We start from the raw sequence: 20,660 nt of genomic DNA, 5'->3' as shown, positions 1-20,660 counted from the left end.
TGCGCGATTATGCAATGCTCTACCAAAATGACATTTTTATCATTTTTTTCATAACAAATGAGGTTGCACCGATAAGACGGCACTAATATGCAGCACTGATGAGGAAGCAATGACCAGCATTACAGATGGGCACTCCTTGGCATCACAGATGTGCTCTGATTTGCATCACAGGTGGGCACTTGTGGGCATCGCTGATGGGGCTGCACTGATGGCTACTGAACTGATTATCAGTGGAGACCCCCCTCAGGAGAGCCACTTATCGGCTCTCCTCTTCGCACTCCCTGTCAGCGTGAATAGAGGAAAGCCCATAACTGGCACTTCCTAGCAGCGCTGTGATTGGACACAGCTGATCACATGGTAAAGAGCTTACGTCATAGGCTCTTTATCATGTTTGGAGATGCGGTGTGTCGGAGCGTCACACTGCCCTACCGATCCCTGCCTGGTTTCTTCTGACTGGACGTCATATGATGTCCAGTCCGTTCGGGAGAGCCTAGAGCCTATAGCAAAATAACGGCCGGGCAGGATGTGGTTAATTTGCTGACTACATACGTTTTATAGTTTAAGACAAGGTCCTAAAGCTATAAGACAAACATGACTTAGAAGCCACTAGGATTTTCAAAAATTGCACAATTGCAACTTTCATATTTCTTTTTGTACAGGTTTCCTATAAGAATATGAAAATGTCTTAATAGTAAAATAACTGAAAAAGTTTATTGGCAAAGTGAGATTGTGGGGAAAAGAAATGGACTTGTACCAAGTTGTCTGTGCGCCAGTTAAGTATCATCTGTAAAACTCTCAAGTTATTCAAGGATTTCTGAGGGTAGTAAGTCAATCGGACTATCCCTAGGCACCATCAACCCCTAGGAAGGTCCAAAAACAAAAAAAGGGCCAGACAAACTTGCACGTTAACAGTGAATTAAGAGGGAAAGGAGAAAAGCACCAGCAAATGCTACTGGAGCACTTTATCTTAGAGATCAACACCGGTTGTTCAATGCACACTGAATCTACCAATTGCTTTCCAAATCCGTTCTTGGCATCCCTATTCTGTGCTCCCCACAATATCTGTAGGATATAGGTATAGCCATATTTTAGCTCTTTCAGGGAATAACCATTGCTTACCTGTAAAAATCTATAGTATCTGCATGTAGGATGCAGATCAATGTAGATATCAACAAACCAACAGATTTTGAAACATAAGTATACTAGAAGCTTTACAAATGGGTAAATATTATCTGATAAGAAGTATAATTAATCTAAAGTGCCATAAAGCACTGCGAGACCCCTAACATAAGTGGAAGCTGACAGAAATGTGGAAATTACAAAAAGTACGCAACTTCAGAAATTGCAATGTACATATTGCCATCTAGTGTTTACTATGCAACGGACTTGTCAGAGAAACTAGTGATAGACTTCAAATGGCAAATTGCTGTAACTGATCATTTATTATCAGTGCAAATAATGAAATGACCAAGTAGGCCCAACACTGACAACCAGCTTTTTGGAGGGAAAACGTGTAGTGGTACCACCAAATCTATGATATATGTGAAAAAAATGAAATCCCTATACTGTAAACAAAATTAAATAGGAAAGTGTGAATAATTGGCCTGTTGGACAATTTAACCATCCATTTAAGAAAATTAATTTTGTACTACTAAAATAGAGTAAAACCATAAAAATTGAATTTCAGGGTAGGTTATATGAAGAATAGTTAGCAGAGGATGCAACAACTTGATATGAGATTAAACAAAGGAAAACAAAAAACAAACAAAAATAAAACCACACACACATTTGAACCACACATTTCTCAGTCAAATGTAATTTTGTTTTATTTTCTGTAGACAGTTTCTGAACCAGTAAAAAGGAAGGGATACAGAATTATGCCACATGACTAATAAAAAAAGGAAAAACAAAATTAAAAAAAAAATGCAAAAGTATATTTTGTTTGGTCTTACTTCAAGTACAGTGTTTTTTTCGCAAATATATGTATGCCAAATAGATCCACACGATGTGAACGTATTATCGTAAGTTTACGTTTAAAATCCTATCTGACAATAGTTTATAATTATATAAATATAATGGTGCAGCATATATAACACGGAATATACGTCGACTGGAAGTGCTGTCAGCGTGCCATAGATAGGGACTGCTAGGAGACACAGAGTGTATCAGCGTGGTGGGTGAGGCGCCATTACTGATCGGTGAACTAAGCTAAGATTCTTATGTGACAAATGTGTATATATCATCTGTGCTTGTAAGTGCATTTTAAAGGGGGAGGTTTTAAATCAAGATTTACTTGAATAGGATTGCGCTACGTGGAGCTTTTTTCTTGCAATAAGATCAGTGACTCCTGGAGCATGAGCAGTACCATCCCCTTGAGAGTGTCAGAGAGCACTATAAACAAAGGCATGTAGGATAAGTATTTCTGGTGAGTTTAAACTCTTAAGTGAGTTGGACTCAAGTAGTGTCAGTCTGGTGATCGGTGCATGGAATAACAAAGCAATACAAGGTCATGACGATATCGTTCACCAGAGACCTTTTTGTATACACCATGTGTTTTTATGAACTTGTGTGGATAACACACAGAGGTCAGTCAATTACAGGAACTATTCACGGAGCGCTGCTATTGGTGTTGTATTATCTATATCGTTATTTTTGTGTAATATATATTATATATATATATATATATATATATATATACACACACACACACATATACTTATTAGTTATATTGGCAGCTATTGTTACTTCAACACCTAATATTTGATTGAATTTTATTTAAGATCTACTGCACATTGGCGCAGAGCAGAGTTTCATAGAATATTCCCACACAAGTTTAAGGTTTTATATTGGTTCATTACATATGCAGCTTCTCCATATGCAGTGTTGTACTTTTCCTGCTCACAAAAACAAAATGGGAGTCCGTTAATTCAAAAAAACGTACTGCCTATCTATCTCACATCTTCTCTCAACAGTAGTTAAAGCAGTATTAAACACAAATTTAAACATTTATTATATTGAAGCTTACCAATTCTTAGATGTGATGACTGCATTTGTTTTCTTTAGGTTACCTTTCTTTTATTTTCCATAATGATCCTGTCAGTAAGTCCGTTTTTTTTTTTTTGTTTTTTTTTTTAAATTCCATTTATATTAATGGCTACAATAAGGTATAAAAGATTGAACAAGAACATGGATGACCATAGCTAAAAACATATAAGACAAACCTAACCTGTCAATGTTACAACTGGTCATCCTATGTAAACAGATGAAGAGATAGAGCATCAGGATGTAAAACTAATCGTCATTATAGAAAAAAGTAAAAAAATAAAAAACAGAAGGAAAAAAACAGATAAACCAAGGCTTCAACTGTGACATCATAGCCAGTGAATCTGCATCGTAGGACTGATCAGGCTTGTTGATAATCTAACCTAGGTAAAATGGTTAATCTAGATTTGTCATAAAGTGTGCACATAAAGGACTTAGGAAGGATAGTAGAGAGGTACAAACTATCTTCTGGTTATAACTCAAGCCTAAGAAGAACAGTAGCACATTATTACCTCAACCACAATTACACATCAGAGATATCCTCTGTAAAAGGAGTAACCAGAAAAAAAGGAGAGAAGGGATTGGGCAATCAGAAGCAAAGAGGAAAGCAGAAAAGAGTGGGAGAAAGATGGGGTAGGGTAGGGAGGGAGCACAGGAAATCAGGGGGATAGTTCTCCAGAGAGCAGGCACCGCCAACTAACCCCAGACCAAGAAACAACAGGAGATTTGACCAGCAGCTCAGATTGGGCCCTGGTCTGCATGTAACCATCTGTACAGGTAAAATATCTCCATGGCCTCCAACGCTCCCTGAAGACTTACATAGTTGCATAGTTAGTGAGGTTGAAAAAAAGACATCAGTCCATCCAGTTCAACCTATGATGTGTGTGTGGGGTTGCTGTTAACCGTACATTGTATTCCCCTGTATTTTGTGGTCTTTAAGGTGCCCATCTAATAGTTTTTTAAACTATCAATGCTCCCTGCTGATACGACTGTTTGCGGAAAAGAATTCCACATCCTGCTCTGACAGTAAAGAACCCCCTACATACTTCAAGGTTAAACCGCCTTTCCTCTAGTTTTAGTGAGTGGCCACGTGTCTTATTGTATTCCCTTTCTCTGAATAGTTTGTTCCTTATGCTAGGGTCGCCAGTACAGTATTTTTACATTGATATTATATCCCCCCTCAATCGTCTCTTCTCCAGAGAGAATAAGTTCAGTGCTTGTAGTCTTTCCTCATAGCGGATGTCCTCCATTCCCCTAATTATTTTTGTTGCCCTTCTCTGGACTCTTTCCAGTTCCAGCACATCCTTCCTGAGGCCCGGTGCCCAGAACTGGACAGCATACTCCAGATGTGGCCGGACCAGAGTCTTGTACAGTGGGAGAATAATCTCTTTATTTCTGGAGTGAATCCCCTTTTTTATACATCCCCCATTATTCTGTTGGCTTTGCTTGCAGCGGCTTGGCATTGCATGCCACTTCCAAGCCTGTTGTCTACCAGTACCCCCAGGTCCTTTTCCATCTTAGATTCACCCAGAGGTTCCCCCCTAGTGAGTAGCTTGCTTTCTGGTTTCTGGCACCCAAGTGCATTACTTTACATTTTTCAACATTAAACCTCATCTGCCATGTAGTTGCCCACCCCATTATTTTGTTCAGTTCCGCTTGTAAGGTTTCCACATCCTGCATAGAATATATTGGCATGCTTAGTTTAGTATCATCCGCAAAAAATGAGATTGTACTAGATATCCCCTCCTCTAGATCATTTATGAATCCCCTCCTCTATATCATTTATGAATTAAACAGGATTGGCCCCAGGACAGAACCCTGGGGGACCCCACTTTCCACACCCGCCCAGTCCGAGTACTCCCCATTAATCACCACCCTTTGCACTCTCCCCTGGAGCCAGTTCTCTATCCAGGTACTCACCTTATGATCCAATCCTACCTTCCTTAGTTTGAACAGTAAGCGTTTGTGGGGAACGGTGTCAAAGGCCTTTGCAAAGTCCAGATACACCACATCCACAGGCTTACCTTTATCTAGGTGGCTGCTCACTTCATCGTAGAAGGTTAATAGATTGGTTTGGCAAGAATGATTTTTCATGAATCCATGCTGATTACTACTAATAGTACCATTTTCATTACTAAATTAGGCCTATAGTTACCCGGGATATATCTCGGCCCTTTTTTAAATATTGGTACCACGTTGGCTTTTTTCCAATCAGCTGGCACCATACCCGTCTGCAAACTATCCTTAAAGATCAAGAATAATGGTCTGGCAATCAACTGGCTGAGCTCTTTAAGAACCCTCGGGTGCAAGCCATCCGGTCCCGGTGATTTATTTATGTTAAGTTTCTCTAGTTTAGTTCGAAGTCTATCTTCTGTTAGCCATGGCGTTACTTCCTGAGGTGTATTATTTAGTTTGGCCTTACAAGCTGGGTTAGTGTAGCCCCCCCGATTCTTTTGTGAAGACTTAAGAGAAGAAATGATTTAACACTACCGCCTTTTCCCTGTCCTCTGTGGCCAAATCTCCCTTGTCGTCTTTTATGGGGCCAATGTGTTCTTGCCTCGCTTTCTTACTATTTATATACTTAAAGAATTTTTTGGAGTTCTTTTTACTCTCTTCCGCTATATGTCTCTCGTGTTCCATTTTAGCCTCCCTGATTTCGTCTTAACATTTCTTATTACATTCTTGGTAATGCCTGAATGCTTCCAATGACCCCTCAGTCTTGTATTTTTTGAAGGCCTTCTCTTTAGCATTAATATGCATTTTTAAGTTGGATTTTAGCCACCCAGGGTTTAGTTTTGCTCTTTTAAATTTATTTCCCTTTGGAATGCACTGGTCAATCCCTTTGTTTAGTATGCTCTTGAAGCACTCCCATTTTTCCTTTGTGTTCTTTGTTCCCAGGGTTCTATCCCATTTGATATTTTCTAGCAGAGAGCGCAGTTTTGGGAAATTGGCTCTTTTGAAATTCGGTGTCCCTATATTACCCTTGTGTTTCCTATTACTATGATTAATACTGAAACTAATTGACCTATGGTCACTGTTTCCTAAGTTGCCCCGTATTTCTATATCCGCGAGCAGGTCTGTATTGTTGGTAATCAGTAGGTCAAGTACCGCATTGTTTCTTGTCGGTGCATTCACCATCTGACCCATGAAATTGTCCTGCAATACATTTAGGAACTGCCGAGCCTTGGCTGAGTGTGCGGTTCCTTCTGCCCAGTCTATATCTGGATAATTAAAGTCCCCCATTATAATGACATTTCCCATCCTTGCTGCCAATCCTATCTGTAAAAGGAGGTCCGCCTCCCCCTCCTCCCTCAGGTTGGGGGGGCCTATAGCATACGCCCAATATTACCTTCCCCACATTGCCTTCTCTTTGAAGTTCTACCCATAGGGATTCTTCCTCGTCCATAGCTCCATTATTAATATCATCCCTCATATTTACCTGTACACTGTTCTTAATATAGAGACATACCCCTCCCCCTTTTTTACCTTCTCTATCTCTGTGATAAAGGGAATACCCCTGAATGGTCGCCATCCAATCATGAGAGTTGTCGAACCAAGTCTCTGTTATACCCACAAAATCTAAGTCCTCCTCAAACATCAGCCGCTCCAGCTCTCCCATCTTGTTGGCCAGGCTTCTGACATTGGTATACAAAACTCGTAATTTTTGCCGTTTACATATATCCTCATTTGATGTTTTTAGGCTGCTCTTGTGATTTTTTTCCCCATACCCACCCTGGGTTTAGGAGCTCTGTACACCCTACCGCTAATGTCCCCATTTTTGCCCTCTGAATCTTGCTTTCCACTTGCTAATTCTACATCTGTACCCTCCCCCCCATCACCTAGTTTAAAAGCCCCTCTAACTTTTCCGCCATCTTCTCACCCAGTACGGCTGCACTTCCTCAGTACTGTTCAGGGTGGCAGTCAGTTCCTCTATGTGTAAGATATCATTGACTTGAGCATACCACAGGACCTTAGTCAGGGGCTGTTACTGCCTCCAGACTGAAGAAATGAAAACTCTAGCAGAATTCCCAGGGTGTATAGTGAGATTTTTTGTATTGCCGGAAGGGTTTCCCCGTTAGGTGCAAGAGGCAAAACGCTGGATTCCCCACTAAATGTAGCATTTAGAGGGTTGAGACAAACCATTAAACCCTGACAGATGAGCTTACAATGGTCAGTGTTTATTCTTTTTTGTAAAACCTTCATCCCAAAAGAAAAAAAAAAATGGTTCCTGTAACTGCTTATAAAATATTAGTGGACGTTTGGACTCAGGTTGTTAGTGTATTTATTTCTGCTAGCCTTTTCTAACAACCCTACCCCAACAATGCTGGTCTCCAAAACTTCCCAGCATGTTATCCTGTGTGTCCATGCACACAGACTGTTATCAGCAGTTTTTGGCAGGCATGTTTTCTGGCTGGAAAAAACCCCATAACTGGTGGGTTTTGAGAGGAGTTATTCAGCTGTAAAAATACTCTAACTCGGCTATTCTTAGTATCAACATTTTTGAGCCATAAACTTGTGGGAGTAATAAAAAACAAAAAAAGCTAAAAAATGCTACAGCTGAAAAACGCTACTGCAAAAAAGCAGGAAAAAATTTTACAGCTACAATTTTCTACTGACCTTCTGATAACGTCCAGTGTGCATGAGGCCTTAATGTTAGACTGACTGGCCTCTAGTTACCAGGTATGTGTATCTTGACACTTTTTTAAATAAAAGGTACAAGGTTGACTTTTCGCCAATCAGCTGGTACCATTCCAGTCACTAAAGTGGTTCTAACAATTTGGACTAAAGGTCTGGCTATAACCTGGCTAAGTTCTCTAAGGAGTCTAGGGCATTAGCCATCTGGTCCTGATGATTTATTTTCATTCAGTTATTTAAGTCTTTTTTGGACACTGGCTTCTTTTAGAAACAAGGGTACATTCCTCTAAACTCTTCTCCAATATGTGTCTCCTATTGCCTATTTTAGCTGTCTCAATCTCACTCTCACATTTCTTATTGCATTCCTTGTAGTGTTGGAATGCTGGTGAGTACTCCTGAGCCTTATATTTTTTAAAGGCCATTTTTTTTCTCTTTTTTTATGCTTAAGTTTAGCCAACCAGGTTTGACCTTAAGCACTTAAATTTGTTGTCCATTTGAATGCACTGGCTAATGCCATAGTTTAAAATGTTCTTATAGCACCGCCATTTTTCCTGTGTGTTCAATGTTTCTAGAATTTGGTACATTTAATAATTTGCAGAATAGAGCGCAGTTTAGAAAAGATGGCTCTTTTGAAAGCAAGTGTTTTTGCACTACACTTGTGCCTCCTTTTCATAAGAAATGTAATTATTCTGCGATTGTGGTTTTCCTAAGTTATCCCTTATTACCACATCTTTAATCAGATCCGTGTTATTTGCAATTAGTAGATCTAGCAGAGCATTATTTCTAGTTGGGGCATTCTCCAACTGACACATCAAGTTGTCCTGCAAGACATTTAGGAGGAGCTTCAGTCTCCTGTGTAAAAGTTTACGTTTCTCTAGCTGCTGACTTTTAAACAGCCACTAATCTGTCCCACGATCCAGCGATATGTTCACCCCAGCCATTTTCACCTCTCATCTTCTGTGCCAGCATTTTAACTGTGGGCACACGGCTGTGACAGCTTGTGGCTTCATAGCCGGGAGCCCACTGTGAATGCGTGAGCCATGCTACGCATTGTGAATGGTCCCACAGTCTTCTGGGACCTGTCATGTGTCCCAGAAGATTGTGGGGAGGGAGGAGAACTTCCACTACTGATTGCCTAGGTGATCAGAGCGGAAGTGGGAGAGGGTATCTGGCCCCCTGAAAGTGCCATTACTGATAAGAAGAGAAGGGCAAGAGGCCTTAAAGTGCTACTAAACCCAGGACCCTGCATTCACTATATTTGGTCTCCCACAGAATATGGAAATGCAATAATTTTAGGGAACTGCTAACAACCATTTTTCATCAGCAGTATATAGCAGTCTTGTGACTTTTATCAGTGTCTGGTTAAAGCTTGTAGGAGTTTTTATTCTACTCTGACTAACCTATGAGGCTCCAGGACCCCCCTCTGTCTGGACAGTGTTGATTGGCCCTGTGCTGATCAAATGAAAGAAAGAAAGAAAAAAAAAAAGTTTTTGGAAGAACTTACCGTAAAACTCTACAGTCGCAGCCGCCCAGTAAGCCTTCACGAGTGGGTAATGGCGCTCTCTGCAGGAGTAAGCTAGGCAGTTGAAAGGTTAACAAAAAAACTTTCTACACCTACACACCTCCAGGGGGCTGTCCCTCAGCCATTATCCTGACACAGTTACTACTGTCCTTCAGTTTTGTAGCAAGCAGTACCGGAAGGAATCAACCCCAAAACACAAAGACAGATGGTCGGGGGCTGCGACTGTCAGAGGACTCAGAGAAAAGAGTTTTACGGCAAGTTCTTACAAAAACTCTATTTTCTCTTACGTCCTCTGAGCTGCTCAGTAAGCCTTCACGAGTGGGACGTCCCAAAGCAGTGCAGGTGTGAGGGGTCGGAAGACGCAGCCTACTGAAAAGGGCAACGTGTCAACTAGGCCAGAGAAAAAAAACAAGCCAACAGGGCAACAAAGCTCAACAGAAGCTAACCCAGAATAAGAAAAAACACCCCAGGAAGACACAGACAAACACGACTCTTCAAACAACTGCCGCAATCAAAACCTTGCAGCCAAAGGAAGCATTCGAGGATGCCATCACATCAAGTTTGTAAAATTTTGTGAAAGTGTGCACCGACGACCAGGTCGCCGCTTTGCACACCTGAGCCACGGTAGCCTGATGGCGAAACGCCCAAGAGGCCCTGACAGCTCTAGTAGAATGTGCCCTTACAGGTGTTGGGATTAAATAAAAGGAAAAAAAATTGAATTATTAAAAGCTACATGTATATTCAGTCTTATATAGATTTTGAACAGCACAGCTTCCATCTTGTTTGGAGGTGAATGAAAGTTCATATGTACTTGTTAAACAAAATTTCTCTTACAATAGGGTCTTACAATTTCAGCAGATATTTCAGTTTTCTTTTGGTATAAATAAGTGGTACATGGACATCTCATCATATAAGAGTCAATTAGCGAGACACCATACTAGTCACTGATGGCTAGTTTAGCTTGTATTCTTATCTGTATGTTACAATGAACAATGAGTTCAGTATATTTATCAGGTTCATTTAAAATATGTTTTAGAAAGCATATTCATGTGTAAGATGTATATTAACAATAATACATTGTATTTTTTTTATTATTAATATAGAAGTGTGAACTTGGAACTTATATAATGTTAGATATATAAATATATATACACATAAGTTTACTTTTCTATTAAATGTAAGGACATAATTCTTGTAACTAATTACTTCATTTTAAGGCATGTGGTAGGAGTGTTTATATAAGAATTACTTTGGACTGGGCTAGGTAAAATAAATGCTACAAGCCAGACGCTTTAATTGACAGTATAAGACACAGCCAAGAGATTAAATGGCTTTTCACTAGCCAAGCGGTCAAAAATGTCATCAGATAATAATAGTGGTTTAATTATTTTATATGCTGAATCTAATGAACAGTACAATACTTCCCCCTTTGGAGATGCTACTAAATGCAGTCTTGGGGTAACTCAGTATTTTCCAATATAAATATACATATTGTATTAAATATATAATATTATAAATGGCTTACCAGATCCAATAATTGCCAGGGTACATTATGGAGGTATTAGATGGACATTTATGTATGTACTGAGAGTATGGACAAAGTTTTTTGTTGTGTTTGATGATTACTCTTAAATATAAAGAAATCATCCTTTAATTTTATCATCCAAAGTATTGGGTTAATTAAAGAGGCGTGACTATGACCTCACCAGTTAATGGATAAGATATCCCAACCAATGGGGATAATGTTTCATCCCTCTGGGTTTAACTTATGGTAATTTTAATAGTCCTTTGTTCAATACCATATAAAAAGGAGAACCCAGATGTGAGAGACACATTACATCACTGACAACACACATTACACCTACAACACACACACTACTCACATCCATCTATATACTCATCTGAACATACTCCATCTTGCTCCATCATTTATCTGAAACTTTGAGGGACGCCAAACGAAACTCCTCCCTAACTGGCCACCATTGTAAGAAGGCAGCCATCTTAAGGACTCTGGTAACGACCATTTGAAGCTAACAGCCATCTTAAATGTGGTAAATATACCTTGCTGTTTATTTGAGTTTATTCAATATTGTTTATTCCCTTCCTTATATGTTTTATATTGCATATTTAAGGGTAATAAGATTACAATCCCAGCCGTATAAACCATAGTAGGTTTTTCTCTAAAAAGCTGATTTTTGTTTTTATACATTTTTATTAATATCAGATTTAGCGCATATTGGCGATATTAGTCTCCCGTTTTGCATAGCTTATTCTCACTCCATCTGCAGTGGAGTGACTGTCGGCTGTGCAATTCACAGGCAATTGTGGTCTGTTTATATAGAATACTTACCTATGGTTTATGCTATACCTGGGGAGAAAAGGTAATCTTGCTTTCTTTTTACTTTCATTTTTGAGCTACATATCACATTGCATTTATCGTTTTTTAAGCTTGTATTCTATGTAAAGTTATCTTTTTGTGTCATTTCCAGTTTGATCATGTATAGTGAATAAATATTTTTATATATTCCATACTGTAGACTGTTTTCACTAAGATTGGTATATGCTTTTAAAAATAAATTAATCAATTAAAAATAATGTGCTACATATTGATTTGTGGAAATAAGTTGAGATTCTCCTACCTTACAGATCTTTGCTTATTGACATAAATAGACACGGTTATATTCAGAGCAGTATAAATATTCTGACACAGGGTAAGGAGGAACCCGACTCTTGATTGAATAGGCCCCTACTCCCGACGCTAGGCAGCATAAAACTGAAGGACAGTAGTAACTGTGTCAGGATAATGGCTGAGGGATGGCCCCCTGGAGGTGTGTCTAAGTGTAGAAAGTTTTTTTGTTAACCTTTCAACTGCCTCGCTTACTCCTGCAGAGAGCGCCATTACCCAGGTGTGAAGGCTTACTGAGCGTCTGAGACTGTCAGAGAACGTAAGAGAAAATAAAAAACCTCTAGCAATACACACCAACCTGAGCATGTGCAGCATGACTCCAAAGGCTCTGTCTTATCAGGAGAGGGATTGGGGACAGTGGAAGGAAAGGATCAGAGTAGACAGGATCAAACAGCCTTTACACAATGCGCATGATTAACCCCTTAGGTTCCACAGTGAGTATACCGAGCATGCTTTACTGCATTCACAGACAGATTTTATGGTTGAGGGTTTAGCAACACTTTAAAGCAGGAATACCCCTTTTGGGTGAAGCGCTGCTTTAAATAAGTCAGCAGTTCTGTCATCCCTTTGAAGCTCCAGCCATGGGAATTCCACCTCCTCCCTTGCCTCATTAGCAATGTCATCCCTTTAGCAAAACATTCTTGACATTTAGGCATACCCCTCCCACTTTTTTTCCTTCCTTGTCCCTCCGATACAAGAATAGTGTTTTTGCAAAGTTGATGGCTGCACTGGACTGATCTGCTCACTAGAGGGTCTGTGGGTGGGTGGTAGGTGAGAGAGGGCCACTTGGGGAAATTAACTCCCAATCAATCTGGCCCGACTGGATGAAAAAAGGCAGTGGCCCCTTGTTAAGGGGTCTGGGCTGCTACCTTATGATACGGCCTAGTGGTCGTTTCCAAACTTTCTAGTGGTAGTCGGTTAAAGGTGCGCCCGAAATCAGCAAAAATAATCCCATTTGGATTAAAAGATTGTCGTTTTATTGATAGCAGAACATGTTAAAGCCAATGCATTTTGGGGGAACAGACTGCCCCTTCTTCAGGGCATAAATGTTGCTATTCGTATCTACAACCGACAGCATAACCTTGCTGTCGGTTGCAGATACTGCTCCCCTGAAACACGTTGGATTTAACATGTTCTGCTACCAATAAAACGACAATCTTTTGATCCAAATGGGATTCTTATTGCCGATTTTGGGCGCTTATTTAACCGACTACCACTAGAAACCTCTGATACCTCTGATACAAGAAGTACCCCTGGACAATCGCAAGCCAGTCATGTGAGCTGTCAAGCAAAGTTTCTCATATTCCAATGAAGTCTAAATTCTCATGTATCAGCTGCTCAAGTTCTTCCATTTTGTTAGATAAATTTCTAGCATTTGCCAACATGCCTTTTAATTTTGTATGGGTGCATATTTTCCCCTTGTTCGTTCTGAGGCTGCAATTAGATTCTGCCAACCTACGCACCTTGGGTTTAGGTACTCTAGTTACACTTGCAATATCACCCCCAATAGCCTCTGACCTTCGACAACTGCTAGGGACAGCTTCCTTTGATTCCTCCCCTCCATTCTTTAATCCAGTACTTTAACAAAAAAGTGTCCTTGGCATAATTATGGACAGAAGAGGTATGTAAAAGGTGAGACGATAAACTTCCAGTTGCCCCTCACAACTGTACCCTAAAACTACAACCATTTGTTCCACTCTATTATCAAGGGATCACTTGTAGCAGCAGCAAGTTTTCTTTTAGGACTTTATTCAGTCAAGGTTTGGAAAAGTAAGGTCAGAACCAAGATGTGGTGAAGCGCAGGGCCAGAGCTCTAGAGAGGGCTTAGAAACTTTTTTGGTTGGTGCAACTTCAACCGTCATGGTGGTCACTTTATTAAAGTGAACAACAAAGGGACTTCCAGCGCTGTGATATCTCTCACTCTCAGGAATGAATAAAGTCAAGTTACCGTGTGGTGCTGCTGCTAATTAATGCTGATTCAGCATAAGTCAGTGCATGGGGGGAGGGGCAGCAGCGCTATCCCACGTTACATAGTCTACAATGTAACTCAGGCAGGTTTGATGGAAAACCTTGAAAAGTTTATTTATAAAAAATATATATAGTGATGATTAAAACATAATAGAATGTGTTCCAAACCAGATCTGTGGCGTTGCTGGGGGTCACAGGATGACCGAGCCGCTGGGTGAGCCAGAACTGTGTAGATCACAACAGGGAACCAGGCAGGAGGGAGAAGGATCTTATGTGCCAAAAGCAGACCGGACCAGCCGGTAGGGTGGCGTGGCTTCCTCCCACCCGATAGTGTGGCTGCTCGCACCGGAGCAGTGTAGACGTGCCGCGGAGTTGCCACCCGGAGGTATCCACAGCGGAGGCCGTTACAAGGAAGTGACGTCAGCAAGCGTCGGGACCCGGCCTGGAAAGCATCAGGGTTGCCGTGATGACATGTTTCGTACTGCTGTGCTTTGTCATTATGTTTTAATCATCACGATATATATTTTTTGTAAATAAACTTGTCAAGGTTTTCCATCAAGCCTGCCTGAGTTACATTGTAGACTATGTACCGTGGGATAGCCCTGCTGCCCCTCCCCCCATGCACTTTATTAAAGTGGGGCACTGTCCGATACACAGTGGGGCAGACCACTTTTTTAACAATGTTCTCTTTAAACAGGAGTAAGGCTACTAATTGCTCAGGGAGAGCAGACAGCATGTTAGTCTCCATAGGGGAAAACTTGAAACAGGTGCACTTGGTAAGTCTTTGTGGTCTTATGGGCTCTACAGACTAGGAAATAGCACAGGTAGAAGCAACAGGCAACTCTAGCTTTAGAGTGGTGCACACTCACAATAAGCGCAAACACGGTCTTTTAATTTATAAAAAGAATGGTGTCCAGTTGGGTTATGGATTAGCATCTAGTTATCTGCTGACATTCCAAATGTACGATACAAAAACAAACCTTCCCTGGGACTTTATAGGGAGAATAACCATGCAAAGTGTCTAAAAGGCAAATGTCAAGTTTATTGCAAAACGTTTCCAAAAGGATAAAGTGGACCATAGGTCCTGATAAAACAACAGGACATCAAGAAATTATACAAATATAACAGATATTACAAAATGATAATATGCCCTACTCTAGAGAGATACACCTGTAGATGGAACTGCCGACAAAGCATAAGCTTAATCAGTAAGATGTAGTTTGAGTGCAGTTCAACAGGTTTCAGAAGAGGATTTCCTTCTTCAGGGATGAGAGTGGGCACAGACAAATATTTGATGTATATCTGTTCATACGCAGAAACCTCAAGTGCATCAGCCACACAGGCTCCATACGGGGGAAGGGAGGAGGGGGCCGCCAGGGAGCAACTGAAGACCCACCATCCAATCATCCAAAGACTCCCAAAACGAGTCAATACTGGTGATAAAATCACCAGTCCAAGTTAATCATGGTATCGCTAGCATGGTTAAGACAGTCCATCAAGGGGGATGGTGGGTATTCATTATAGGAATAGATAGGAGCAATGGGATTCCAGGCTGCAGACGATAGACATATTGACAGATATACTGCACGCAGCACCACAACCATGTGAGAGCTGTGGGTACAGGGGGCTGTCCACCCGATGCCTAGAATCACACCTACTGTGACTGCATGGCAGTAAAGCAACATAAAAGTGAACAAAGTCCTACTGAGGAAGCCCAATCATGGGGTGCAATGCATCTAAGGAGGGAGGAGCCGAGCCCGTGACATCATGCCTGGGTCTCTCTGAGTTACTGTGGTAGAAAGCAGATGACTAGATTTGTATAGCACTTCAATATTCTATTTCTGGAAGTGTATTTTATTGCAGAGTATTTTAATAAATGTACATCATGTCTGTGCCTTTCTGTTCCATTTGATGCACAATTGGAGTCCTAAGATTGCATCTGGAAGCGGATAATGCGGTTGTCCTGTATATGCGGAGGAGGATTGAGGTGGTGATCCCTGAGGAGCGGCATCGCCGGGATAAAATAGAAAATGGTGTATTTTTTTATAATTAGGATGAGCAGGTTTTTCACCTGGTGGTAGAGGTGCACATTTGCATGAAGATTGAAAACATTTGGTGGCTTTTCTTTTTACTTAAGAACACTGGACTACATATATATGTTTCGCTATTTAGAATCTTTCTGGTAGCAGATGTTTAAAGCTTTTTTTTGGTTTGATTTTTGATATACAGTGGGGATCGAAAGTTTGGGCACCCCAGGTAAAAATTTGTATTAATGTGCATAAAGAAGCCAAAGAAAGATGGAAAAATCTCCAAAAGGCATCAAATTACAGATTAGACATTCTTATAATATGTCAACAAAAGTTAGATTTTATTTCCATCATTGACACTTTCAAAATAACAGAAAACCAAAAAATGGCGTCTGCAAAAGTTTGGGCACCCTGCAGAGTTAATATCTTGTACTGCCACCTTTGGCAAGTATCACAGCTTGTAAACGCTTTTTGTAGCCAGCCAAGAGTCTTTCAATTCTTGTCTGAGGTATCTTTGCCCATTCTTCCTTACAAAAGTCTTCCAGTTCTTTGAGATTTCTGGGCTGTCTGTCACGCACTGCTCTTTTAAGGTCTATCCATAGATTTTCAATTATGTTGAGGTCAGGAGATTGTGACGGCCATGGCAAAACCTTCAGGTTATGCCTCTTGATGTAATCCCCTGTGGATTTCGAGGTGTGTTTAGGATCATTATCCATTTGTAGAAGCCATCCTCTTAACTTTAGCTTTTTCACAGATGTTAACAGATCAAGTTACTATCCAAAATTTGCTGAAATTTTATTGAATCCATTTGTCCTTCAACTCATGAGATGTTCCCTGTGCCACTGGCTGCAATACAACCCCAAAGCATGATTGATCCACCCCATGGTTAACAGTTGGACAGAGGTTCTTTTCATTAAATTCTGTGCCCCTTCTCCAAACGTACCTTTACTCATTCCGGCCAAAAAGTAAAATTTTAACCTCATCGGTTCACAGAACTTGTTTTCAAAATGCATCAGGCTTGTCTATATGTTAATTTGCAAAGTTTAAAAGCTGATTTTTGTGGTGAGGACGTAGAAGAGGTTTTCTTCTGATGACTCTTCCATGAAGACCATATTTGTACAAGTATCTCTTTATAGTGGAATAGTGTACCACAACTCCAGTGTCTGCCAGATCTTTCTGGAGGGATCGTGCAGTCAAATGTGGGTTTTGAATTGTTTTTCTCACAATCCGGTGAGCTGTTCCGTTTGATATTTTTCTTGGTCTTCCAGATCTTGCTTTAACTTCCACTATTCCCGATGACTGCCATTTCTTATTTACATTCCGAACAGAGGTTATTGACATCTGAAAACGCTTTGCTATCTTCTTAGAGCCTTCTCCAGCTTTGTGAGCGTCAACTATTTTCAGTTTCAGTTTACTAGACAACTGCTTAGAAGATCCCATGGTGCTGATTGTTGGGGAAAGGTCAGATGAGTCTGGGCATTTAAAACCTTTGAGATTGACATCACCTGGTCTTCCCAGACGATGATTGAGAACAATCCATGACACTGGCAGGTCTCAGCCTTGCAAAGGGGGCAGTGCATGCTATAAATTCTGCAGGGTGCCCAAACTTTTGCAGAAGCCATTTTTTTGTTTTCTGTAATTTTGAAAGTGTCAATGATGGAAATAAAATCTAACTTTTGTTGATATAGTATAAGAATGTAATCTGTAATTTGATGCCTTTTGGAGATTTTTCCATCTTTCCTTGGCTTCTTTATGCACATTAATACAAATTTTTGCCTGGGGTGCCCAAACTTTCGATCCCCACTGTATGAGGATATGAAAAAGTGTGGTGCTACACGATTTTGGTTATAATTTGATCTGTATGGTGCTACAAAATAACTGTTTTGGCGAGGCAGCATTTAAAAATATAGTATTTGGGTAAAGATCACATAGAAATTGCGTTGATTGTGATTAGGATTATTATTTTAGTAAAGCAACATAAAGCTCAGGATACAAAGCAACATAAAGCTCAGGATACAAAGCAAGGTCTCAGGTTGTCAAAAAACCCAGATAGCTGTAACAAGTTGGGTGGCAAGGGGTGACCAAAATGATTGCAGTTGGAAGCAGGAATTTAAGTTCCTTTTTGATATGCAAAGCAGAAGCAGCAGCAGCATGGAAACAATTCCTCAACACTATGCGGAAGTGTAAGACTTCACCCAGCGGGTCATCAGCATTCAGTCCCATACGATTAACCACCTCACCTAGTGGAAACCAGTGGTGAACCAGGAACTTGAAAAGATCTAGCAACCTGTGTACCTGAGGTAGCTAGCAGTGCTCAGCCCAAAAGCCAGGCTGAGGAAGGATGGATAGCTGAAACAGGAGAGACCAGCTATAGCAGCAGTGTAGAAAAGAGCCATTAAGGAAAAAAATGTTGGAGTAAAAAAAAAAATGTGGTTCTAGTGAAAATGTTAATCACTTACACAAGAAGGTTGAAGAAAAGATGTCCATCCTCCTAAGAAACCAGCTAAAACTGTGGCATGCTGTGCTGATAGTAGGCGTTACGCTGGCCTACAGTTTGCCCATTTCCAATACTTTTGTAGGCAGCAATATGACCAAAAAAGAAATGAGCTTTCCCTTTCAAAAAAATGTATTCCTTTTCCATATATACTAATAAATATATTTTTACTAAAAATGTTGAAAAAAAACTGTATATAGTCTTGTTGACCGAGAGCCTGACACCTTTCGTACAGTACAATTACTTTCATGCAACTGTTGACACGAACACACAAACTGTGTGAAGTGTTCCAAACTCCTAAAGAACATATATATAACATTGTATTTACACAGGTAAGCATATTTCCCCATACACTACATGTTGTTACCAGCCATTTCAGGGTAAGAAGAATGCACACATTTTCAATAACTGTACAGGGAAAAAAAAAATTGCATTTTTGATCTTCACTCTTGTGATCAGACAACACACATGTGCTGCCTTGCCGTGGTTGTCATGACAATTAATGGCCACTGAATCACACACACTGGCAAAGCATCCAAAATCTCTACCTTAACATACATTTTTCAACAATAATTAGGTTCATAACATATCCATAAAACGGGCTGCAACTTAAGTACACTCGACTAAATGACCTTAGGTATACTGCCTATTTGTTTTGGCTTGCTATTCAATCAATCTGAACAAAAACGGGTGCTTTTAAAATTAATCTGCAATTCTAAGTCTAGAGCCAGCTGTCATTTTGCTAGAAAATCTATAATCAATTTAACAAAACAGAAATTCACTCTCTCACCTTCACCTGTAGGTTGTGTTGTGAATGTTTCATTGAAACCAGCACAATTAAGGCTTTCCTCTTGTTCCTCATTTTCTGTATCGCATTCAATGTCACTGTCACTGCTCATACCTGGCAGAATGTGAAGAACGTGCTTGGAACACACTGTAGCTGTCAGATTGAAAAAAAAGTTAAGATCAGAATAAAATATCTTGGCCAATCACAACAAAGCATACAGTCTAAAATATATTATCTTCCGTTTAATCAGCATTGTATTGTATAATGCATAGTAATGCATTCTGAGCAACTCTAAGGGATGAAGCACTGAAAATGTTAATTCAGTAATCTTGCAAATGAGACTAAATAGTACAGTAGAGCACATCACGCTGCAGTGACTAAGCGTGAGAAACGTCTCTTATACCATGTCACTGAAAGGCCTTCTCTAAATGCCAACACCTACACACTTTTCACATGCTGCAGATAGGGATGGATGCTGGCACCTTAATATAAGTTCTCTACTACAAGCTATCAGTCATTGAAATTTAAATCAGCGCAGAGGTGGAAGAATGCAGAGATTTAGCAAGAAATAAATAAAATACACTTTTGTTTTACAGATCACTTACAAAAACCAGGATGCGTGCAGCCAAGACAGCCAGCAAACAATAGATGTTGTTAGGAATTGTTGCAGAATTGCCTGCTGGGTAAGCTTTGTGATTCAGATCATACTAATTTTACCGTAGTATTTTAAGCTCCTAAAAGAGGCTCATGTATGTGCATGATGGAGCAAATTTCAGCACAAATCATAATTTTGATTAATGCTTGGGAACATTATGTTATGCTTTCCACCTGCATCTTTTATATTTACATACAATGTATGGGGTCACAATGGGAAGTAAGCTTTAAGCACTTTATGGCACAGCACAGCTGAAAGCCTTTTCCACCATTATAATTTGCAGGCAGTAAAAGCTGGAGTGCCCCCATCCTTACCCACCTGGATAGCATACAAAGCCAGCTGCTGTGGGTAATAGAGAACAGGCATAGCCCAGACAAACATTATATTGCATACAATATTTTCTGCAGTTAAGTACAAAAAAGGAATGCTACCACAATAACTGATTTTCAGACCTGATAATCTTAGAGAATATGTTAATTTTTTTCATTACAGAAAAAAAATAAACCAAACCCAACAAATTTGTCGCTAGCATAAGTGATAGCTTACTCACTCAAAGATAACCTGTCATGAGAGCAATATGGGGGGGGTTATTACACTGTGTATCTCCTTGCAAAATTACTAGTTATTATACTGTCATTCTCATCTACTTGCTTTAACATTTTCTGGGGAACAGAGTCAGAAAAACTAAGTAAATAAGAATTATGATTTAGTTTGCTGAATATTTTTAAATCAAGTCAACGACTAAGACTAAGGGTCCCCAACCCCAAGCTGTGGACTGGTGCAGGTCTGTGGCCCAATTGCAGCCGGCCCGAGAAGGGAGGTGCTGCAGCAGGCGAGCAGAGAG

General features: G+C 40.2%; 1 protein-coding gene across 2 annotated transcripts in view; it reads right to left on the bottom strand.

Annotated features, from left to right (window-relative positions):
• The window catches only part of TRIM37 (tripartite motif containing 37), a 442,208-nt gene that overhangs the window by 40,169 nt on the left and 381,379 nt on the right, over window positions 1-20,660 (bottom strand). For both annotated transcript variants that reach the window (XM_082244828.1, XM_082244829.1), the window contains exon 23: window positions 19,165-19,308. In XM_082244828.1, coding sequence (XP_082100954.1) covers window positions 19,165-19,308 — 144 coding nt within the window. The remainder of the gene's footprint in view (window positions 1-19,164; window positions 19,309-20,660) is intronic.

This window comes from Pelophylax lessonae (assembly GCF_965119305.1).
Source record: "Pelophylax lessonae genome assembly, chromosome: 2".
In the NCBI taxonomy this organism is placed as follows: Eukaryota; Metazoa; Chordata; class Amphibia; order Anura; family Ranidae; genus Pelophylax; species Pelophylax lessonae.
Note: the sequence above shows the minus strand (reverse complement) of the source record. Positions and strands in the feature narration are given on the sequence as shown.